Source organism: Triturus cristatus, chromosome 7 (genome assembly GCF_964204655.1).
Source record: "Triturus cristatus chromosome 7, aTriCri1.1, whole genome shotgun sequence".
Lineage (NCBI taxonomy): Eukaryota > Metazoa > Chordata > Amphibia > Caudata > Salamandridae > Triturus > Triturus cristatus.
The window spans coordinates 1,458,278,276-1,458,303,252 of record NC_140590.1 but is presented as its reverse complement, the minus strand read 5'-3'; the positions used below and the strand labels follow the sequence as shown (position 1 = coordinate 1,458,303,252).

The window sequence follows — 24,977 nt, the reverse complement described above, 5'->3', positions numbered from 1 at the left end:
ACATGTTTAAGTTAATGTTTCCCACATTAATGCTGATTTAGAAATACTATGGTAGGTAAAACAAAAGCCTTACGTTATAATTCTCAGCAACAGATTCAAACAAACAGGAGTGATCTTTGGAAAAGGCAGCTGTATTCACAGAAAGAAAGAGGGGGCTAGAGAGTTCCCAGTAAAAGTTAAGAGATTCTGCAGCATCCGGATTGGATGGAATGTTTTTTGTTTCTATTCCTAAGGAAGTATGGGAAATGTAGTTTAATGTTGATCTACATAAAGTTAATGGCTGCTAATACAATAAAGTGGAGAAAGTTAAGCCTAATCCTCGCCTCCGTGTCCTTTATAGAATTGAAACTTTGCTACGACAGCTAGGACATTTTCCATTCACCCTTATTCAGTTCAGTGTGCTGCATCCCGCATCCCCAAAACAAAGGTACCTACAAAAAATATTTCCAACCCTACCTGTGCATGCCTCGGTGTGGGACAACAGAGTCTTACAAATAAATGATCTGGTCTTGCCCCTCACTAGAGCCCAATTGGGCGAATATTCTGAAATTCAATGGAAAACTGTCAGCGAACAGAGTTGCCCATATATTCAAAGGCACCCTGGCGGAACTGCTGATGAGAACAAAACAAGATGGCACGCAGGCGGAGAGTGTGGTTCAAATGGGCAGACGCAACTGCCATGGCTCAGGCAAGAGGGCCCACTTTTGAATAACTAAGTGGATATGTTCCTTATGCAACTGGCAAACAAAGATAATAGTAGGCTCAGCCTCAAAGAGAGTCATACATGACATCATAGAGGGCTGTGGTAGGTGTGCCCCACCACCTCCTCTGTCTCCTGCCATAGTAAAAGTGTTAATTTTTTTCCAGGATACATTTTACAGAGCAAGAAAGGCAATTGGAAAAAGGATAAGGACCTGGAATTAAGGTGATGAGACATACTCCTGGTGGCACACAATTGTAAAGGCTATATTTATCCTGGCAGATATCCAGCATTCATTAACACAGGCACTGGAGATCAATTACTAAACATTGGATGGCATTCAGACATTAATTGCGTATTTTATTGTCCTCTCGAAAACATTGCTTGGATTGCAGCACAGTAATTGAAATTATATACAAGCAGTAATAAAAACATTTTTTTAAACTACAATAAAGCCTCCAACAGTTTTAACACAACATAACAGATTTTATATTTTCGCTACATATTCTCAACACATTAAAGCTCCATCGTCCTCCGAGCAGCAAGAAACAGCGCAGAGGAGCAGTGGACCAACAGTCCACCACATTTCCAATGTTGGACCCGGCCTCGTGGCGTGGTCTTACCCTCTTGGATTGTGCTCGTCCCCCGCACCGGCCTACACGGGCCACCCTTTCAGGCCGCCAGGGACCCCTCCTCCCTTCGAGGCCCCCTTTGGATTGTACCCGATTTCCTACACCCGCCTCAGCGGCCCCCTTTTCCAGGCCGCACAGGGACCCCTCATCCCTTCGGGGTCCCCCCCCCCCATGCTTACTCCACGCACCAGCCCACGCGGCCCGGCTCCCTCCGGCCTCGGCCCCAGCGAAGCCCCGACATCGAGGCACCAAGATCTGGCCAGGGGGGCACCGCGTGGCCACTTCACCACTCCCGGAGGAGGAGAGTTTCGATGGGACCCCCACCGTCCCTCAACACCTAGGTGCGATCGTCCTCCGGCCTCCCCGGGCCTGGCGCCTCTCCCGCTGGGCGTCTGGCCTCTCCCAGCCCGGCCTCTCCGCCCCCCCCCCCCCCCCAGGCGCAAGGGTCCGGACATCAAAGGGCTCCAGACCTATATCTGGGGCAACCCCGCAATGGGACAGTAGTTGTATCCCGGAGTCAAGAGCCCTGCTGATGGAATCGCGGCTGACCCTACGGAGAAGAACTCTTGCTGACACTACCACGAGCCCTGCTGACTGCGTCGCGGCTCCACCTTATTGAGACAAGGAACCTCACGGAACATCGGAGCCCTGCTGTCGCAGCCCAACCTCGCTGAAACTTCCACCAGAGCCCTGCTGACCTAGTCGCGGCTCAAGCTCCACGAACTGATCGCCAGAGCCCTGCTGACGCCGTCGCGGCTCGACCACTCCGAGACCCGGAGTCCCTCCAGCTTGAGGATCAAGAACTGGGCCTAAGGTACCCTCGTACCCAGCTGCTACTAAAGACTGTCCCGCTACCCCGTCCCGACCAAAGACTTTGAGACTCTTGCGGATCCCTCGATCCCCCCTTGTATATATCGATAACCGTAACTTCCTAAATGCGGATAAAGAATTGCTCGTCTTGATAAACATCCTCGAGTCCTGTGTGGTGGTGTTACTGTGCTAGTACGGTATAGGAGAAGGACCTCTCCTAGGAGGCTTCTCAGCAGCGCTCGGCTACTTCGTACAGTGTGGGGGCCCCCTGGGTGGTCTCTCCGACCCCCCCGAGGTCCGCCTTCCAACATTTGGTGGCCAGCGACGGGATCCGAGCCGAACGCAGATCGTACAAGCAAGTAACCCACTCGCTATCCATCCAGACAAACAGAGACCATGAGCAACCAGGAAACCACCGCGACCATGGAGTTCCAACCAGAACGATTGGAAGAGTACACGCACAAAGAGTTAAAACAGTTCTGCAAGGACAAGGGCATTGCGACCACCGGCCTAGGTACCAAGGAAGAGATGCAGAAAGCCCTGAGAACCTGGATAGAGTCCGAGGCGGGTCCCTCCCAGAGTGAAGGTCCCCTGCCCCTAAATGCAGCCACGCCACCAGCACCGACCCCAGCGAACGGAGGGAGAAACAGCCTGGAAACCGGCCTCTCCGCGGAAGAAATACGAGAGCGGGAGAAGGTCCGGACCCATGAGCTAGAGCTCGCACGACTTCGGCTGGACGGCGAACTCCAGCTGGCCGAAAAGAAAATGGCCATGGAACAGCTACGGCTACAAGAGGAGATAGAGGAGAAGAAGCGGCATCGAGAGCTGGAGGAGAAAAGGCTGACCCTCGAACATGAGCGGGGCCTCAAAGAACTCGAGGTCAAGGCCCAGAAGGGGGAGACCAGCACCCCCAGCAATAGAGACGCTCTGCCGCCCACCGAAGCCAAGGTCCATATGTTGTAAATTGAAACCACGATGTGATTAAGCATTTACTAAAGACAGGAATTCTCCTCCCTTAGACAGGTCTCTTTCGTTATGTTCACTGAAGTTTGGACTCCATTTTGTATTGTCATGTCTCCACGTGCTCAACACGAGAAGAGTCCTATCTCCGTGTTAGTTGCTCTTGTAATCTGCCTAGTAACAGTCTATAAATAGTTCCTTTGTCCGCCTGGCGCATGCCCAGGCTTGACTACATCTGTTATCAGTTAGTCCTTGCTTGACCATGTTTTCGCGGGCTCAAGGAGTATGTCAGCTCCACCCACATATTGATCTTGTATCGAAAATGTCCATAAAAGGTAACATTCCTTGCCTCATGTTGTATCCTCCCACTTATGAGCCCCTCTGTTGTGTATAAAAGGGGACCGTGTACGCAAGTTCTGTGTGCTACTCTATGCAATACTGAAGGGTATTGTATGGATTGTAGGACCACCCTTAAGGGTTAATAAACTTTGTCTTTGTACTTTGCAGTTTCCGTGCCAACTTCCTTATAGATTCCATTGCAGGAGAGCGAACCCTTGTGTCCTGCGGGCCTAGCTGAGGCCTGTATTCATCACATATTCCCAAAGATGTCGTCAAGGAGTACTATAAAAACGACGACATCCAGCAGTGGTTTAAGGCGTACGAGGTGGCCATGACCTCCCTTCGGGTACCCCGGAAGGATTGGGGTGCCGGCCTATGGGGTCGGTTCCTTAGCGAGGGCCGAGACACCCTGCTCCAGCTCCCGGAAGAGGTGATGACCTCGTACGACCATATGAAGGAGGCCCTGCTCACCCGCTATGGACTAACCGCGGAAATGTACCGCCAGCGTTTCAGAGACTGCAAGAAAATCCCTGGTACCACGTGGGTAGAGTATGTTGACTTTTTCAGCAGGGCCCCAGAAGGTTGGATCAAGGGGAGCAAGGTCACCACCTACGGGCAGCTGGTCGACCTCATTATTTGGGAACACCTCTCCAACAACTGCTTCGTGGAGCTAAGACAACACCTCCTCGACAGCAAGCTGACCAAGCCGCGGAAGCCCACCGCCGAGGCCGTTCGATGGGTCAACACCCGAGTCCCCCGGAGCTCGATGGGGGGGGGGGGGGGGGGGGGGGGGAGTACCAGCGCAACCCCACCGGACCCCCCCGCCAGCGCGGCGGGGGAGGAGGGTCGTACAGGAATCGGGACATCCCAGCCAGGCCGCCCCGGAGTCCGCCTCGGGGGCCGCCTCAGCAACACACCTCCCCGAACCTAGCCCGAAGTGGGACGACGCCAGCCAAAACCGGACCCGGCCCACGATAACCTGCTACGGCTGCCAACAAACAGGACACTATGCCAGCGACCCTGCCTGCCCCCGGAACCGACGAAGTGGGACCAGCGGGCCCCCGCCCCGACAACTAGCGGCTGCAGCCCTGGGAGAAGGGAAGAAGAGGAAGGACCCCTCGACGGGGGGTCCACTGAGTGGGAGCCGGCGGCCATGTCCCTGGTCTGCCTGGGCAGCCGAGAAATGGTGCCCCGAACACCCATCCCGAGCAACACCCAGAAGTACCAACAGTGGGTCACTATCAATGGACGACGGGCCGAAGCCCTCCGTGACACCGGAGCCAGTGTCACCGCTGTCCGCTGCCACCTGGTGGCCCCCGAACAGATCCTGCCGAATGTGCTATGCCCCTTCCGGACGGCCGACAACAGCGAGAGCATGTGCCAGATGGCCCAGATTCCCTTCGAATGGGGAGGGGTGACGGGCATGCTGAAGGTGACTGTCCGCGACGCCGCTCCGGTGGACTGCCTCCTGGGGAACGACCTCGAGAGTTCCCCCTGGGCTCAAGTGGAGCGGCGAGAGCATCTCCGAATGCTAGGACTACCCGAATGGGCCTGCGCCACCACCCGGTCTATGGCCGCCCAGGCCCCCCGTTCGTCCATGGCCGCCGACACCGTCGAGCCCGAGGGGCCCGTGCCACCACCTGCCTCCAGCGAGGAAGAAGCGGACACCGATGCCAGATCCACGGTGCCCCCCCGGACGAGATCGCCTCTCTCGGCACACTCCCGGAGCTTGCCCAATGGCGCCACGACGGGGGCCCCACCAGAGAACAGTTCTTGCAGGAACAGAAGACCTGCCCCTCCCTTGAAGGAGTCCGGCAGCAAGCGGCCTCGCAGGCCAACGGTGACCAGACCGGAACCCACTGGGTCTATTGGGCCGAAGGACTACTGTACAGCGAGCAGAAGATTGCAGAACTGGGGGCGAGTCGAGTGCTGGTGGTCCCCCTCCGATTCCGGGAGTTCCTCCTTAACCTGGCACATGATGTGCCCCTCGCCGGGCACCTGGGGCAGGACAAAACCTACAGCCACCTGGTGACCCACTTCTACTGGCCCCGGATGCGGAGGGACGTGGACAACCACTGCCGGTCCTGCCAGACCTGCCAAGCCAGCGGCAAGACGGGGGGACGGGTCAAAGCCCCTCTCCAGCCCTTCCCAGCAGTCAACACCCCGTTCGAACGGGTCGGAATAGACATCGTAGGGCCCCTGGACCCCCGGACCGCCCTGGGTCACCGCTTCATCCTGGTCCTCGTAGACCACGCAACCAGGTACCCTGAGGCCATCCCGCTTCGAACTGTGACAGCCCCCGTAGCGGGCCGGGCCTTAATGGGGATCTTCGAGAGTGGGGTTCCCCAGAGAAGTGGTGAGCGACCGAGGTACGAACTTCGTCTCTGAATACATGCGGTCCCTGTGGCAGCAGTGCGGGGTCACGTACAAGTTCACCACCCCATACCACCCTCAGGGGAACGGACTGGTCGAGCGGTTCAACAGAACCTTAAAAGGCATGATCAAGGGCCTGGAAGAACCCCTACGGCGGAGATGGGATGTCCTGCTGCCGTGCCTCCTGTTTGCCTATCGGGAGGTCCCGCAGAAGTCCCTGGGATTCAGCCCTTTCGAATTGTTTTACGGGCATCCAGTCCGAGGACCCCTCAGTCTGGTCAAGGAGGGCTGGGCGACGAAGCCCCGAGATGCCCCTCCCGACGTCTACAGATACCTCCTGACCCTACGAAACCAGACACGAAACCAGACACGAAGGTTCCGAGCCCTGGCCGAAGCCAACCTCGAGGCCAGCCAAGAGGACATGAAAACGCCTCTACCATCGAGTTTGAGCTGGGCCAGCAGGTCTGGGTCATGTCACCGGTTGACCCCTGCGCCCTCCAGGACAAATGGACCGGGCCCTTCAAGGTGGTGGAAAAGAAGAGCCCTGTCACCTACCTGATCGACATGGAGTCTCCCTGGAACCCCCTCCGGGTTCTACACGCTAACCGGCTCAAACCCCACTTTGCCCGGACCGAACTAAGCCTACTGCTAGCGACCGACGACGGGGGCGAAGGAGACTCCGAGCCCCTACCCGACCTCCTGCGGACCAGCGACCACGACGGGACCATCAAAGGCGTCCAACTCGCCTCCTCCCTGACCACAGAACAGCACCACGACTGTCAGCAACTGTTGCAGCCCTTTGCGGCCCTCTTCTCCCTCACTCCGGGGGTGACTCCATGGTGTGTCCACAACGTCGACACTGGGAACAGTCCCCCCGTGCAACACAGAGCCTACAGAGTACCCGACCGGGTGCGGGCCTGCATCCAGGCTGAGGTGGCAAAGATGCTGGCCCTCGGGGTCATCGAGCCCTCTGACAGCCCGTGGGCCAGTCCCGTCGTCCTGGTGCCAAAGGCCGCCACACCAGGCACCCCCCCGGAGCTACGATTGTGTGGACTACCGGGCCCTGAACGCTGTTACCAAGACCGATGCCCATCCTCTTCCCCGGGCCGACGAGCTCATCGACCGCTTAGGGGCAGCCCGCTACCTGAGCACTTTTGACCTCACCGCCGGGTACTGGCAGATCCAGCTCACCCCCGGTGCCCAAGAGAGATCCGCTTTCTCCACACCTGATGGGCACTACCACTTTCGGGTGATGCCCTTCGGCATGAAGAACGCCCCGGCCACCTTCCAGAGACTAGTGAACAAGGTCCTGGCCGGGCTAGAGGCCTTCAGCGCGGCTTATTTAGATGACATTGCCATATACAGCAGCCACTGGACTGAGCACCTGGGGCACCTCAAAGCAGTCCTGGCCGCCCTCCAAAGGGCCGGGCTCACGATCAAGGCCAGCAAATGCCAGATAGGCCAAGGATCGGTGACCTATCTGGGCCATCAAGTAGGGAGCGGTCAGGTGGCTCCCCTCCAACCGAAAGTTGATGCCATCCAGGCGTGGGAACCCCCCCACCACCCAGACAGCTGTCCGGGCCCTCCTGGGCCTCACCGGGTACTACCGGCGATTCATCAGAGACTATGGGAGCATTGTCGGCCCCCCTCACAGAGCTCACGTCCAAAAAGCAGCCCAAGAAGGTACACTGGACTCCCCGCTGCCAGACGGCCTTCGAGACTCTCAAAACGGAGATGTGCACTGCCCCCGTGCTACAGGCCCCCGACTACAGCAAGGAGTTCGTGGTGCAGACGGATGCCTCCGAATATGGAATTGGGGCCGTCCTGTCCCAGGTAGATTCGGAGGGACTCGACAGACCCGTGGCCTTCATCAGCCGACGGCTGCTGCCCCGGAGCAGCAGTGGAGCACCATCGAGCGGGAGGCCTTCGCTGTAGTGTGGGCCCTCAAAAATCTCCGGCCCTATCTCTTCGGCACCCACTTCCGGGTCCAGACCGACCACCGGCCCTTGCGGTGGTTAATGCAAATGAGGGGCGAGAACCCCAAGCTGCTGCGATGGTCCATCTCGCTGCAAGGGATGGACTTCTCTGTTGAACACCGACCACGCCAACGCCGACGGCCTGTCCCGCTTCTTCCGCCTCGACGAGGAGAACCCCCAAGGAAATGGGTGACTCTCCCTGCCTTTGGCTGGGGGGGGGGGGGATGGGGGGAGGGGGGACGCCTGTTGGACCCGGCCTCGTGGCGTGGTCTTAACCCTCTTGGATTGTGCTCGTCCCCCGCACCGGCCTACACGGGCTGCCCTTTCAGGCCGCCAGGGACCCCTCCTCCCTTCGTGGCCCCCTTTGGATTGTACCCGTTTTCCTACACCCGCCTCAGCGGCCCCCTTTTCCAGGCCGCACAGGGACCCCTCATCCCTTCGGGGTCCCCCCCCCCCATTGCTTACTCCACGCACCAGCCCACGCGGCCCGGCTCCCTCCGGCCTCAGCGAAGCCCCGACATCGAGGCACCAAGATCTGGCCAGGGGGGCACCGCGTGGCCACTTCACCACTCCCGGAGGAGGAGAGTTTCGATGGGACCCCCACCGTCCCTCAACACCTAGGTGCGATCGTCCTCCGGCCTCCCCGGGCCTGGCGCCTCTCCCGCTGGGCGTCTGGCCTCTCCCAGCCCGGTCTCTCCGCCCCCCCCCCCCCCCCAGGCACAAGGGTCCACACATCAAAGGGCTCCAGACCTATATCTGGGGCAACCCCGCAATGGGACAGTAGTTGTATCCCGGAGTCAAGAGCCCTGCTGATGGAATCGCGGCTGACCCTACGGAGAAGAACTCTTGCTGACACTACCACGAGCCCTGCTGACTGCGTCGCGGCTCCACCTTTTTGAGACAAGGAACCTCACGGAACATCGGAGCCCTGCTGACGCTGTCGCGGCCCAACCTCGCTGAAACTTCCACCAGAGCCCTGCGGACGTCGTCGTGGCTCGAGCTGAACTGAACCACCTTAAGAGCCCTGCTGACCTAGTCGCGGCTCAAGCTCCACGAACTGATCGCCAGAGCCCTGCTGACGCCGTCGCGGCTCTACCACTCCGAGACCCGGAGTCCCTCCAGCTTGAGGATCAAGAACTGGGCCTAAGGTACCCTCGTACCCAGCTGCTACTAAAGACTGTCCCGCTACCCCGTCCCGACCAAAGACTGAGACTCTTGCGGATCCCTCGATCCCCCCTTGTATATCGATAACCGTAACTTCCTAAATGCTGATAAAGAATTGCTCGTCTTGATAAACATCCTCGAGTCCTGTGTGGTGATGTTACTGTGCTAGTACGGTATAGGAGTAGGACCTCTCCTAGGAGGCTTCTCAGCAGCGCTCGGCTACTTCGTACAGTGTGGGGGCCCCCCTGGGTGGTCTCTCCGACCCCCCCCCCCGAGGTCCGCCTTCCAACATCCAACATAAAGATTCAGGTATCCTAAAAAGATGCCACCGACTGCTTCCCTGTGGTACTCTACCTGAGAAATTTTGGGAAAAGTAAAAAAAAAAAAAAAAAAAAAAAAAAAAAAAAAAAAAAAAACAGCCAACCATCTCTACCCCAGAAACCACGCAAAAATGGACTGAGAATTAAAAACTATTGAAAGGCCTAAAAATAGGTGTTAGAGCTCAGCAATTTATTTCAATGCGTCTTTTGCAGCAGTTTAAAAGCACTCCAATAAATAATCTGTCTGCTCAGTTCGGTCAATGTCCGCTTGAACTTCATACGCTTTCTTATCAGGACATTAATACTCATCTTCACGGTCTTAAAAAAGGTATGCATTTGGTCAATTCTAGCTTTCAATTCCTGGTGTGTGGCAGTAACAGAACTCAGAACTCTTGTCAACCTCTGTGAGCATTTTGTTTATTATTAGACAGCTCACCATTACAAGCATGCAGACTAGCGACACAAGGCAGGAAAATGTATCATTAATGCCACCTCTATTCCTTCTCTTATGTAGCACGGCGGCATAGCAAAACAGGACAATCACATGGACACACGCAGCTCATTGGTAAACCTCAAGAGGTAAACATCCCCTCACTTGTGAGCTAAACTGTTTCCTGTAAGCAATCACTGGCTGCACCACAAAAGCCCTCTGACAACTCATAGGGCCTCTGCCCCAAGCTACAGTACAAGTGTGGGTGAATAAGTATACACCAACTGGAGTATTGCCTTTCCAGGCTGCAGAGCAGTTCCATAGGCGCCTGCTCACTCTGACCTCGGAGGCCTGCAGACCCAACCCATATTCTGGTTAAACCTTGACCTCATGCAGTGGTGAGCCACAAGTATATCTCCTTTTTCAGGTTCACCATCTCAAAGATACTGCTGGTCAAGCTGAAGCACCGTCAGCAGCCACCCTCAGCGTCACCGCATTTAGTAGTTCTTCCCCAGTTTGCCTTTGTCAAAGAGGCCCACCTGTTCACTGTCAGCAGCGGCAAAGTTTAGGTGCCAATTTTCAATCCAGCCAAGTCTTTGGGTCTGCTAGTTCTCCAAACATCCACCTCTCTCTGATCGATGGAGCAGGCCAGAAAGTGCCCACCACCAGGAATCCAAATATAAGTTGTCCCCTTCCTCGTTTAATTTAGGGATTATTACACTATAAACAAATACACTTTAGCATGGCCAGTGCTCCAGTTTGCAGATGATAGAATTTCATTTGCCAAACATTGTATGAGCTACATGCAATTGAGGCTATGAGGTTCAATTACACCAAAATGAGAAATATATATGCTAGTTAGGTCAAACTTCAATATCGTTGAACACAAAGAAAGCAAATAATCGGATTTATCATATTTTCTGCAGTGATCAACTTCAACCCCCCCCCCCCCAATAGTCTACATACACATTCAATTTTTTAAGTTTATTGATATAAATGAAAGACCGGTTATCCCTCTAAGAATTAATTTCTTGTTCAACGGAGTGAAATATTAAATGGGATGGGTGAGGGCTGTGTCATAGGGAATTTCACAAATTCATAATTTGTTTTTAATGTCTATACAAATTACTTTCAAGACCTTTACTTAAATGCTGAATGTCAATCTAGTGGTTCCTAGACATTTCTTTTTTTTAGCCGGAGTAGTGATTTTCAGTGATAAACAATCCATCTTTGGTGTTTCCTGTAAATGAACTGAACCTATGGGATACAAGATAACAACCCCCTCGAAAACCTTGCAGAAATTCAAGCCAATCACATAAGGAGATGAGCCAGCAAAACGTTTGTTTTCTCAAGAACTTTCCAATGTTTGTAAACATTAACTGAAATATATATAACTGGCACATGTGCTCTTAGCACTCATTTTTTTGCTTAAAACAGGAGGGAAAACCCAAAGTCATTCAAAAGCACCAAACTAGAGGCAAGCACAACAGGTCTAGCAGATGTGGTGTTTTTCTTTATTGTAGCCCTTTTAGCAGTCTACCTTACCTAAGCCAGGAACAACATTAACTGAGCTAAGAATACCACCTTAGTGACATTTATAATTTCCAGTTCTCTTCCAATCTGCACCAAAAGACTCTTGGAGTACCATTATAATTTTTTTTTTTAATATTTCAAAAATCGTTTACGGTGCGACAAATCGATATACCTTTCTATTCTAGTTAATTCAATAAAGGTTAACAACATCTCAAGAATATCTATGTTCACTTAGACCAACGTGGCACTAAAACTAAAGTCAATCAGTGAAAAACAGATGTATACAGATCCACAACCAAAGCGGTCAGGCATACTTACAGGGAAAGTGCTGGCAATCTGCTTCCATTCGTTTTGCTCAAATTGGTTCACCAATAATTTCAACCGGTCATCCTGCAGAATATACAGTAGGCACGTAGAGGACATTAGTACAACATCTACGACATGCTACAGAGGGGCATGAACTTTGATTTGGAATGACAGCAATGGGATGTGGATAGGCTACAGAGTAGGCAAGCCCATTTCTATTAGTGCAAACTCAACTTATTAGCACAGGTTATTTGATTTTATAGAACACTGCACAATGCAAAGCACAGAACATTGTACACATCTAAGTCCAATGAGGTAACAGTATTGTAACGGACAGACAGCAGCTTTAAGAAATGTAAAAGCTTGTATAATGGGATGACAATTGCAAAATCGGGGTGAACTGCCCAAATCTAACCTAAATGCAAACTAAAAATGAGGGTTCCCATCAAAAGTGGACGCGAGGGCAAATCAGTGTGCTTATGCCCAGTAGCTTGTATGTCAAAGCGGCAGAAAGTACTAAAAAATGTATCCAATTCTGCCACCAACATAATTCAGCTTAACACAGGGCCTCTCTTAGATGCTTGCTCATTTTTGCCATGGATGTCAAGCAGAGCATCTTAAAGGGTGAAACCGCAGTGCATTGGTTTTGATTTTCTCCTCTAGATGGGAGGCAATACTAAGGAAACAAAGTGAGTAGTCCAAAATTTGAACCATAATTAACTTTAACATAATAAAATGGAAATAATGGCACACTGCAGTGCTGGCCATTAGAGCTTTAACATTGTTCCCCTAGAAAACAGCAAGTAAAAATATGAGTCTCAAAAAGAATACTGCGCTCCAGGTGGTTTATATGAAGATCTTTTTTCTAAGCTGTCCAGATATAAAAGCTTGACGGTCTTAACATGAACCTCAGAAGTAGGGAGTTCAATGTGCAGTCATTGCTTTAAGGTATTGGAGGCTGAAAGAGCAAACCTCTTAAGAGGCTTACTATGTGATGGGAAAACCACCTTCCTTTTTAAAAATAAAAAAAATCAGTGCCAGGAGTTTCAGGCTAAAACCTGGATTAATAAAATAAGAATTGCAATAATAAATTTAATTTATAAACATGACATGGGGACTATATGTATGTAGGAGGCCATCAAGTCTAATAGTCGATGGAACAAACACGCATATATTAAATGCAAACTAAGAAATGCTGCTATAGTCAAACTAGGAAGAGCTTTCTCTGGAAACTGAAACATTAGGCCCACAGAAGTCCACTGCTGCTACTAGATTTTTACCAACTGGATTTCATTGATGGGTGAAGATGATTGCAAACTAAACAAAGGTTACTTAGACTGGTAGGACAGTGAAGCCATAAATGGTAACATTGTCAAGACTCTGAATAACTTTTGTCTTGTTCCTGCAACACAGTAGAGCAGTTTTCATATCCAGGGTGTGTATGGGTCTTTCCACTATAGAGGAATGGCTCTCAAAACATGTAGGCAAAAATATAAGGATTTACATGAAAAGCAACATCACTGCAGGTAGCAAGGTGAGGTGAATTTTTAAATAACTCCATTATGTAATATCTCTTAAGGCCCCGGAGATAGGGCATGTATGTGATTAACCCCTAATGCAGATGTAACACCTTATCCACAGGTTTCCATTCTATGTCTACCAGAGAATATTGGGCAAAGCTACCAAGGACTACAATCTGTGCATTAAAGTATCGCATGAAGTCTAGGATACAGTATTCCGGTAATTGAAGAGGCTATCGAACACAGAAAGTTGAGATCAGTCACTTGATATGGCTGGACATTAAGAGACTGCCACTTCTGAATAGAAAAAAAACCTCCTCTCCTAAGGATATACCTTCACAAGGTTTGAGTTGTCAACTCTAATGAAGGAAAAGATTTTCAGTGAGAAGAACATGGCTTTGTCTAAATTTAGCTGTGGGAGAGGTTCATACTACACAAAATGGTCCACATATGGGTAGACAAATATTTTCCCTTTGAGATGAGATGCTAACAAAGCCACACACTTAAATTTTAATATGGCTCTCCAAGCAGATATCAGACAGAAAGGTGGGGAACCGAAATAGAAGTCTCATTGTTTATCAACAATATTCCAAATTTCTGAGTTTGGGGATGTGGATATACTCCATCTTGTAGGTTCTATGGCACATATACAACCACAGACCAGAACTTGTTAAAAAATAAAAGTGTGAAGAACTAGAAATCTAATTTTCGGTTTTTGTTCACTTTAACGAGTCCTGTATGGGTCAATATTCTTTCTTAAGCCCTCTAAAATTGCTAGACGATTTTGAGCAGATGCTTATCCTTACACGTTTTGAGACCTTACTCAATCACCTCCTACTGCAATAACAGACTTCCTTATGAGATAGGCAAGACAGAGTTCCTAATAACTTTAGGAACACATAGAATGAGCAAAGCTACTCCACACACAGGGTCAAATTCATTTCTCTTTTGCTATTCTTTGTCACTTCTCCAGGTAACTGGCAACACCACCTTACTAATGCGGTTACCTGTGTCACACATCAGAATTGTCGCTTTGAGTCTTTCTGGTGTCAAGACAATTGTTGCAGTAAGAGTTGGCAAAAATGCTAGTGTCCGTAACCTCGTAAAAGATGAATGATATGGGGCCTTCTTGCTCTCTAAACTTATGGAATCCAGTACATTGTCATGCGCAAGTGGAAGGCAAATGGGAATGTCTGCATGTTGAAATAAAGCAGTACTCCCCTTAAAAATAAAACTTAATTTACTGCTATATAAGTATTCCAGGCGAGTTAGTAGATAACACAATAGGACAATAGATAGCCTTTTACAACTGGGGGGGATGCTCCAAATACATCTGTGTTGTCTCAGACAGAACCATCAAACCGTATGAAAGGAAACAACAGCACTTACTTCCCTTGTGGTCATGGCAGTATGTGCCATAGACATTCCTCCTGAATGTAAATGTGTTCAGTTGTACCCATGAAGAAAGCATAGAGGGGATGTTGATGCCGAGAAACATGTCCGTACCCCTGGCACAATAAATGACTGGGAGGTGTATGTAGTCTAAGACAGGCAAGATCTTGTTCTAGGGGACTAGCCTATATCTCTTGAGGAAGCCAGGCATACAGGACTGTCATAGTTGAACATTGCATTAGTTCTAATCAAACAGAAAATGAACAATGATTTGGGGTTTTACAAGTGCCTTGAGCTCCAAGGTCTCAAATATATCAGAGAATTGGGAAACATCAGAAGCAATGTTGAATTGTGCAGACCTTTGCACCAAAAATGTATGACAGATCGTTCTGTTAATCACAGCAGATATCTTAAACATGACAAGGTCCAGAATGTTTTTGGGTGCAAGCCACTAGGTAGCTTACCATTTTGCTTATGGCTGGGTGCAAACTGGGGTGGCCTGGTGAGCAAAGAAATGATGGATTAAACCCAGACTTGTGACCGACGGGTGAATGTTTGATTTGTTCAGCATTCCGTTGATCATCTGTTCTTTTTTTTAATGTCACCCTAAGTGGGAAGGGTACGTACAGACCGGGGCCCATGCTCACTCTGCCAGTGTATTCAGGCTATCATGACTGATGAGGGTTGATACCCCAAAACCGATCCCAGGATGCTTGTTTCCAGTCCAGGGAGGACATAGCCTGGCAGTTCAGCTGGACTGTTCCAATGGGGAGCAGGGTCAAGACTGATTTGCATATGGCTGGGTTCAAACTGGGGTGGTGTGGTGAGCAAATGAATGATAGATTAAACCCAGATGATTAGCTGGGGGGGTGAATGTTTGATTTGTTCAGCATTCCATCCATCATCTGTTCTTTTTGACATTGTGTGTCTGGGCGGGCTCTATTCTGAGGATCAGCACAGCTCTTGATTTTATTTGTGAGGGATCTCGATCTAAAATTGCCTGCCAGCATCTTATATTTATCTCAGGACCTTTGGCAAGGTTAAAACCAAGATGTGATCTTGATGGAGTTTCAATGGACTTCTACATCATTTAATCGACATGCTTCAGCCATAAGAAGTTGCCAATGAGGCGTGGGAGGCACTTTCCGCATGTGATCACAGGTACACAGGTTCAAAACAAAGTACAAATAGAAATTATGTCTCATTTTGAATCTGCAGATTTCTCACTGAGGAAGTATCTCAGTATGGTTGGTAATGTATGGCGCGCAATGGTACAAATAGTGTGAATTAATCTGAGTCACTAAATCAACTAACTAAACCGTTAGGGTTTAATTTCACATGTATATCAGTAAGGGATCTTAATACACATCTGTGATCCTGAAGAAATCCATCAGACCTCACTGGAAACTCCATATGGCTGAAACAGATTCTTAACCAAAAACATCAAGCGTTCCACTGTTCCTCCGAGGATGAAACTTGCAACTGGTGGGCAAGAGTCTTTTTTTTAAGCAAAGCGGACCCCCTACCCCCAGCATCCTGTGTGAATTTAAGAATGGTTTAAATAGTATTCAGATTGAGTTCTCGCTCCTTTGGTTATATACATTTAATTCTAAACATGATTGTTCAAAATAATTTTTGGCACAATCATATGTTCCGCTTTGACCTAATTTTTACACTGGGTGCTGAAACATTATTACGCATTAATACATATTATGCACATTGTTTTACATTACTACCTGAACCATGTGTTCTTTGTTTACAGGTTTCTGGGGCACAGCATTGTTTTTACATATAGGTGGTAGGATTACTATACAACTTACAACAATAGTGAGGCAAACTGTAGTTTTGACATTATTGGCAGATAACATTTTCCATTTCTCTTTGCAAGTGCTGTAATTTTATTCTTTTTACTGGGTGAGTGAATCCAAATCAATGCTCACACTGCAAAAGTAGAGTTCTTTTCTCTGAAGTCTTCAAACTTAACCAGGAAGCTGCCTGGTTAAGAGAAGGCCCTTCTGTCTTCTTGCAGGCTTAGTGTTCGTTTGTAATACTAATGTTGGTACTTTGACTCAATAACATAAGTTATGTTAGAAGGCGGTGGGAAAAAAAAAACATCTCTAAAATATGTATAGGAGTTGCAAATGGCTTGAAACTGCTTACAAAAACCCATCCAACCACAAGGCAGGCAGACGGGCGAGTTCTTAACAGTACAGCTATCCTTTCTAGTGCCATGAATGTAATCTACAATAGATGTGTGCTGCTGGCAGGGTGTGGGTTGCACAGCTTCTGGTTCCAGAGGAGAGCAGTTAGGCCAGGCTAACAGGGTGGTGTGTGGCAGAGGTCTGCAGCACCACACAGATGTGAAGTGAGAGGAGGGAGCACCAGCACCACTCGCCCAAGCATTGAGACGGTTACAAATGCTCACACCTCGGTGGATCATGCTGCCTGGGAATCTTCCATAAAACCAGTCAACCCCATTGGCCAAACAGCTAGATGCTAGCCCAAGTGAGTTCTTAAATCCCAATATGGACTTCTCCATCACTGCAGCACTCATCTGGTGTCACAGTGCCTCTTGTGTAGACCAATAGTTTGATTTTCTTGTAACATTCCACAGCTTTGTGATGCTCCAGTGACTCCTTTCAGCACTTTGCAGCTGCTGGGTGAGATTTTTGGAAATGGACAGAGAAGTTCTCAAATACCTTCTGTCGATAGGGGTTTACAGTCATTCCACACTGCAACAGTACCTTGGGGATCCCTGGCGTAGGAAGTCACAGAGCAGTGCAGATCTTTCCATAGCAAGCAAAGACCTTTGGCTTGCCCTGCTTCAGCTCCTTCACAGCTCCATCTCTTGACCGGGTTCTCCCATGTGCATGGGCACCTCCAACATCTCACATGTCTCCTTCAAAGTAGAGGCCAGGCAGGCTTTCCTGCCAGGCTAAAGCAAAAGTTCCTGTTTATTTGAAACTGGAAAGTTTTACTGAAACCCACTGAAGGTTTCTAATCACCACTGGTCTTGAGACGCTGAAATGCAGCAAAGAAAGCTTGGCATGCTGTCTGGGGATTATTGTCCCATCTTTATACAAACTTGTAGACTGACGCAGAGTATTCCAACAGTCAGTTTTAAGAACAGTTCTGCTCTTTCGTTTTTTCCACTCAGAGTGGTCTAGCCACGGTCCTTGTCCGGACATGCGAACAGAAAGGTAGAGTGAAGCAGAGAGTTTCCAGGTAAGAGAAACCAAAAACAAAAAGCACAGAGGAAAGGAAAGGGATGATGCCTCACTACAAAATGAACAAGTTCCCTTTCTAGACAACAATAGTCCAGGGTAGGGTGAAATTATCTGCAAAAGATCCCCTGATCTACTTTAACTCATCTCAGTCTGACCGGCCAACAAAGGATCTCTCAAATGTAAATAGAGGATATTATTTCATGCCACTCACAACCCACTGGTGAAAAACATTCATTATTCATTGTTGCCCATCTATAATTCTAAATATTTACACTGAAGCTTGGCCGCAGTCACTCTCCTTGATATGGAGGACCTTTCCGACCCTAAACAAAACTAGAGGCAGGATGAACTAAGATTTCATTTGCAAAATGCAGTAGTATATTTCGCATTGACTTTTTGCAAATACAGGGTCCGATTTAAATATTGGCCATTGGGCCTTTTTCCGACAGGGGGACAGAGTAAATTTCTCAATTGCTTGACAGGTGCTGCCCGCCAAATTTAGAATTGTCCACTGCCCCAGTGAACATTTCTAGTATTTTCATGAACAGCAACCCCAGCATTATAAGTTTGACTGACGTCTGTGAACAGCAAACTAACAGTTGAATTATTAAAAGAAAATATGAAACAGGGGTCTTCTTTTAGAAAATAACCAAAACAATGTGCCCATTGCCATGGATGTTTTCTCCTATGGCGTGGGGGGCAATGAGCATATTTCAATGACTCTCGCTGGCAGGTTTTGCTGGATGGTGATGGGCATTGGAAATGTATTGGTTGGCCTGTCCATCTAAATTAGGTGGGTGGACATATAGCCAAACCTCGGACGGCCTTCGTTCCGTCACACTGCCAGAGGGGTTTGACAATAGCAGAGAAGGGGTAGTCTCAGCCATTGTCAAACCTATGATTTGCCAGATTCTAAATTGGGCAGGTGGACCATAATGTTGGCGGGGAGGGAACTCCAGGGCAATAGAGTTGCCTCTCTGTCAACAATTAAATCAGGCTCTAAATTAGATTTCACACAACAGCCTATGTAGAACTAGGTCCATTTTTAAAATCACCCATGAGAGTGAGTCACAATTCTAACCTAAATACTTAATTGTTATTACAAACATCAGGTGAACAAAGGATCTGCTTTTCCTTTGGAGATAAAAGGCTCAAAGCTCCTTACCTAGTCATCGGACTTTATCACCACAGTCCTAACTCAATGAGGCTTCTGCTTCCTGCTCAGAACTAATCTACCAGCATGCAATGAAAATTATTGTAAATCAACTCTAACAGGAAATTGTCGTGTCAATACACACACACACACACACACACACACACACACACACACGTTGACATTCTGGATAGTGCTTCCAGTTTTTTTCCTTTCTAGCACCATCACAGTTTAGCGGCATGGAGAAGGCAAGATATATAAAAAAATATTTATATGACAGATATTTGTAAGTGGATGTAAGGTGACTTCCTTGCTGTGCTCCAGCCAGCGTGCAAAATCAGTTCCCTTAGTAAAAGCATCTTACCCTCTAGTGAAACTACGTACATGAACCTTCTTTAGTGGTCTCCGATGCAAAGCAGCTTTGGCTACCAGGAAGGATGCACACACAATTGCTGTGTGATGCTGGTGTGGCTGATTGTCTCCGTGCAGTGCAGGAAGCAGGGGTGGCACAATTTGCTTGAGCGCACAATACCACCAGACACTTTTCTTTTGAATTGGCTGGCTTTCATTAGACAAACAAATTCAGTTGTCTGGTAGTTAATTCACTGGGAATATCTTGTTTAGTAACTTGAGGTTACTTTCCAGCACTACACAATGGTTTGGCTACTTTCCTTATTCACCAAGATGAAACATAAACAAGATGGCTTACATGACCGGGGTAGACCTCAAAAACAAACACCCCAAAAAATACATTAGCAAACAAGAAAGGTACATAAACAAAGATCGCTTACCTTAGAGGTTCGGAAATCGCTCTGTACATCCCAGCAAGAGACACGAATAAACACAAGAACGTCCCTGTAAAAAATAAAATAAAAAAAAACACGCCCACCAGTGTAAAAGGGGCAGGGCTTAAAAAAAGAGAAGGAAGCGAAAAAACACGCCCCAGAATACGAAAAAGACGGGGCTTGTTTCGACAGACAAAGCTCTTCTCCAATGGCTGACCAGCACTTAAGAGGCCAGCCAATGGAGAAGAGGGGCGGGTTCAAGCCCCACTACTGAAAAACATTAAATCTCGCAAGCGAGACTGCGCAAGCACAGCCTTCGCTAGCCGAGACCTAAAAAGCATGCAGGATGACATGACTCTCCAGAAAAGCCCGATTCTAACTCTGGAGCAGTGCCTTAGGATGCTTTCCCTCATGAGCAGCAGCGCAAGACATGCAGCAGGCTGATAATGCTGGTATCTATGATTTCTGTGCCACTACTAATAAAATACCAAGAATGGATGTGTAAAGTATTGATGAACCAGAAGACAGGGATGTTAGTTGTCACTTTGTGCTGGGAGTGATTTCTCAGAGGTCCCGAGCACATCAGAGAAAATCTGTAATTCCCTAAGCGGGATCAGGAAGGGGTCACTGAATTTTTAGTTTTTTTACTCATTATCAAAGGGCATAATCCCTGCCTCTTTGTGGTGCAGTAAGGAAGGAGTTTTCTAAAGAACATAAAGAGGTAGGACTGGTCTACATGTTTCAACCATCATCCTCTCAGGGTCAGTGTGGCTTTCTTCAGGACCAAGGCATTTTTTTTTTAATTAGCATGCTTACTAAGACATGCAACTGCGGGGTGCTTTGCAGTGAATACTTACAACATACAGGTCTGGCAAGGAGGTGGAAGGTTCGTATGCAGGTGAGACACCTTGAAGAAAGTGTGACTACTGGGCCCACACCTTCACAGTATCCCAAGAAGCAATCACAAACGAAGATAGGATACAACTACTGTCTTCACTAACCTCGGAAGTTTATAAGAATTCACTGCAAAACACCCCACACTTGCTTGCCATAGTATTTATGCTAATTTCTAAAACAATTCTTGGTCCTTTGAAAGCCACACGGACCCGGAGAGGCACAAGAAGATGGCTGAAACATGTAGACCACACCCAGGATAAGTAGGAGGAACGTATCCCTCAATTATCCCCCACTGTTTAGGTCTCGCTGAGGCCAGCGCATGCGCTGGCTCGGAGAGACATTTTGTAGTTGGGAATTTTAAAGTGCTGCCTGTGGCCTAAAGCTTGAGTGCACGTGAGCGTGCAAGCGCGCAGCCGCCAATCACTGCTGCGCGCGCACCACTCGCGTGCTTGCCACACAGCGCTCCCGTCCAAGCGATCGCGATCACTTTCGCTTTGATCGCGATCGCAATTACTTTCGTTTTCACGGCCGTTACTTTTACGGCCGCGCGGCCGAATGCTGGTTTTAAAATTGTTGCCGTCCTCTTTCCTTCCACCCCTTTGCTAGGCTCACTACTCCAATACCGCCACCCCCAGCCGTGCGTCTGGTTACTCATCTAGACTATTAATAAAAGCATGTCCCGCGAAACTGGTCCCCATAATGACATATGGTGACACAATTTGGTTACCATAACGTAAAAAACCACAGTGGAATTCAAGAGGATCAGCGGTACAAAAAAATATTGCGCGAGATCATGCGCTCGTGATACGGAAACTGGCCGGTGGCTCATGGTGGTACTTTGCACGCTAGAACCTGCTGCATTGCAGGTCCAATAAAAGTAAATAGTGCCCTGGTGCTCGTTCCTCACACGCTGCCTTCACTACCCTGACTAATGCCGACTCAATGACTGGCAAACAGAAAAACAGATACAATTGGAAGCATTTTTTTTTCCTGGAATCACTGAAACCTGACTAGGGACAACAGGACCGGACATTTAGACGCTAATTCATGCATCATTGAGCACGCTATCAGAGCCCCACAGCCAATGAGTAACTTGTAAGCGTTTCCCAACCATTCCAAAGCCACAATACATCACCCAACCACAACCAATGAGGCTAACTGACAAAAGCTTTCTAGCCAATCCAATGACATCAGTTCTTCTAAACGAATCCAAGATCGCCGCACTTTCACAGGCCAAATAAAAATATGTTTCCTCTTACTTAATTGGCTGTGAGCACCTATGTGCCATAAGATTTGCTCTCTTTTCTCAGTAATTACGGGACAAAAGACGTCTGTTAAAGAAGTGATTACGAACTGTCCACTGAAATTCTAAACTGTTTTTTACTTTAGGAGCCTGTCATTGAAAGTAAAGCTCCGGCAAAGACATGCCTTTGTTCAACACCAACCCTTACGATCAAGATATGGGTAAGTGCTGCCTCCAAAAGAGGATGGTTTACCCCTTCCCACCCAGATGTCCTGTAGTGCCTACCACTTCATGTGAATCGCTCATTGGCTTGCGGTTGTCAGGAAGCGTAATTGCTCCCGTGCCAGTGTGCAAGTATGAGAAAGACATGTGGCTGCTGTAGTTTGCAATTCACTTTCGATTCAAACTACTTTTAGTTCTTTCGGTTTGTATAATTTGCGGATCTCTAACTTTCAGAAGATGGTTCTTACTTGTACTTAGAGACCTTTGAAGAAGGCCTTTCCTTAAGGTATTTGGGCAATTTCCAGTTTCATAATATACATGTGCATTAGTCTCAGTTATTTTGCTTTGCCCAATTTAGAGTGCTATGGATTGTCATTTGCTTGTTCTTCTCTTTTCACATCACAGTTAACAGGGTCATATTAATGCATCTGGAGGCGTTGACAATGTTCTTCACTCGAGCTTTGAGCTGGTTTCCTCCCCACAGGAGTGGCGTAGATCCTTTGTTTGTAATAGTGCTTGTTTCATCTGGTATACAATCTCGGGTCTCGTTTGGATGAGCCCTGTTTGGATGACCCCAGTTCTGCTCTCATCCATATGCAGAAGACGTTCAGCCTGCCAACTTGGAGGGCTGCCTGATGAATTCTATTATAACCTGTGGCCAGGGGGCATTTTGTGTGCACCAGAAAGAGAAAAATCGAAATCTATGCTTCTCAAAACTCTGAAGGAGTGAGCTGCATGCCCCTTCGCTCTGCCTAGCAAGAAAATGCCTCTAAACCAGGGTCCTAGTTGGGGTGACTTTTGTTGTCTAGCATGCTACCACTGCTTGTAAGCTCAGTGGCTTGTAAGCTTCATAACTCGACTGAACATGGTTTGTTTTAGTGAGTGTGTGTCATGTATGTACTTTTGCCCTCATTATGTTTCATAGAGGTAATCATGTAAGTGCCTTCAGTACACTGACGTATTCGGTCTAGGTTTGTTTAAACTAAAACCCAAACTAGTAAACCCTACTTCCATGTTAGAACACGTTGTTATACAGGGCAATAACTTCATCTCTCAAATCTTCAGTTCCCGTATATGTCAAGTTGGGGTAATGCTTCTTCAGTCACCCAGGCCAGACCTTTCAATATCCTAATAGATCAAGGAGTTACCATGATGCCATCATTTCAGCAGTGTTGGAAGTCCGATAATACAATTTATGGTCCTTCTGGGACCTGTTCCCGTGTTTGGCCTATTCTCAGTCCTTACGATGGTAGCACTGGTATTCACACATGTAAACTAAGCCCATGAAGCTTCTCTTAACTGTTTACTTGTTGATACAATGTCAAAAATGATGGAACGATGCTGAGCTTTGATGCCCTTGTTTTAGGTTCATTGCATTGTGTCCCTTTAGCTCCTTGAGTAGAGGGTATGTTGTATCCTCAATAGGAATGTATTCTTCAAAGCATAGCCCCTCCAGAGATTCTCTGACTCTTGTACTACAAGATGAACAGAGATGAACTGAGAACAAGCATTGGCATAGCCAATAGGTCTCGCTTTTGTTTGTTTAGCCTTGCAACAGTAGATGTTGTTTCACCAAGGATATTGTGCTGCATAACTAAATACTTATAAGGTCCCAAAAGCGAGACCTATTGGCTATGCTAATGCTTGTTTTAGTATGGACAGAGAATCCCAGAAAAAAAATCACGACTTGGAGGGGATTAGAGACGATTTTAGCCTCACCTCACGCTGAGACACACAGACAGACACACACACACACACACACAGACAGACACAGACCCCCCCCATAAGTTCACTCCACCAAAAAAAAAATAATAACTCTGCTGTAATCAGGCGTCGCAGCACACCCTGGAAGCATTCAACAACCAGGGTGGGAACCAGATGATGAAGCATGTCACATACTAGGTAGGTGAGTCAGGGTTCTTTTAAAAACACCCTGTGTTCTCCTAAACATTGGACAACAGTTTTTTTCCCCGAAAGACATTTGAAATAGGTAGGAGACTTGTCCTATTTTTTAATGTATTCCTGATTAATTACATGCCAGTGGAAGTAGAAGGTGGCAGAAGTAAGTAGCCAAAATTAGTGAATGGCCCGAATGGCCAGGACAAAAAAAAATAAGCTTTAGCAAAGCAAATTGGTCCTGTCTTCACAAGCTGCGTGATTTTTTTTTTTTTAAATGTAAGCATGTGCCACACAAAAAAACAAAGTAAAAAAAAAAATGTGGTCACCTAACCGCCATGTATTTATATTACATTATTTAATGCACACAGCATTTTAGTTGTGCCATGCAATCTATATTATTTGTGTAAGGGACAAGAAAGAAATCACCACTCAACCTAGTATTCAAATCGCAAGCAGCTACAATGTTACTTAAACATTTTAAAACAGATAATAAACCATCATTTAACTCCGCACCCAACGCAAAGTAAATAGCTGGTATTTAAAGTTCATATAAAAGAAAAAAAAACACTATATAGCAGCTTTGTCACTGAATGCAAAGGAACTATTTGTAGATAGTTGTGAACCACATATACAGGCTTTGAGCAGTCGCTCACAGTGAGTACTCATTGTTTGTCAATTAGGCTCATTCATTGCTGCATTCTGTGTTGGAAGGAAACAAAGTGAATGACAATTTTACAGGCCGATAAACAAAGTCCTGTAACCAAAATCCCATCCCTTTATTTCTAAACACACATCCCATATTCATACAGACACACTTACAAACAATAGTCTGGCGAGACCGGTAAAGCAGACTCATAGAGCATATTAAAAAAAAAAAAAAAAAGCCTACAAGCACAAACCTCAATGGTTGGGAGAAACACTTTGTACAGAGAAACAAGGAAGGACATGCACTCAAACATCTACTGGCTAATTATAGAGAATGATTTTAACTTCTTTCCAAATATAGCTGGTAAGCTTTTCTCTGAAGCTTCGATCTAGATAAAGGATGACTGGTCTGTCTTGCTTACAAAGCTAAGCGATACACAAACGTTTAGAA

At 47.8% G+C, this 24,977-nt stretch overlaps 1 protein-coding gene across 5 annotated transcripts in view; it reads right to left on the bottom strand.

Moving 5' to 3' along the window:
* The window catches only part of MYBL2 (MYB proto-oncogene like 2), a 210,805-nt gene that overhangs the window by 144,780 nt on the left and 41,048 nt on the right, over positions 1-24,977 (bottom strand). For 3 of the 5 annotated variants that reach the window (XM_085619223.1, XM_085619224.1, XM_085619227.1), the window contains exon 3: positions 11,556-11,627. The exons of the other annotated variants lie outside the window; for them this stretch is intronic. In XM_085619223.1, the coding sequence (XP_085475349.1) occupies positions 11,556-11,627 (72 nt within the window). The remainder of the gene's footprint in view (positions 1-11,555; positions 11,628-24,977) is intronic. 5 annotated transcript variants of the gene reach the window in all.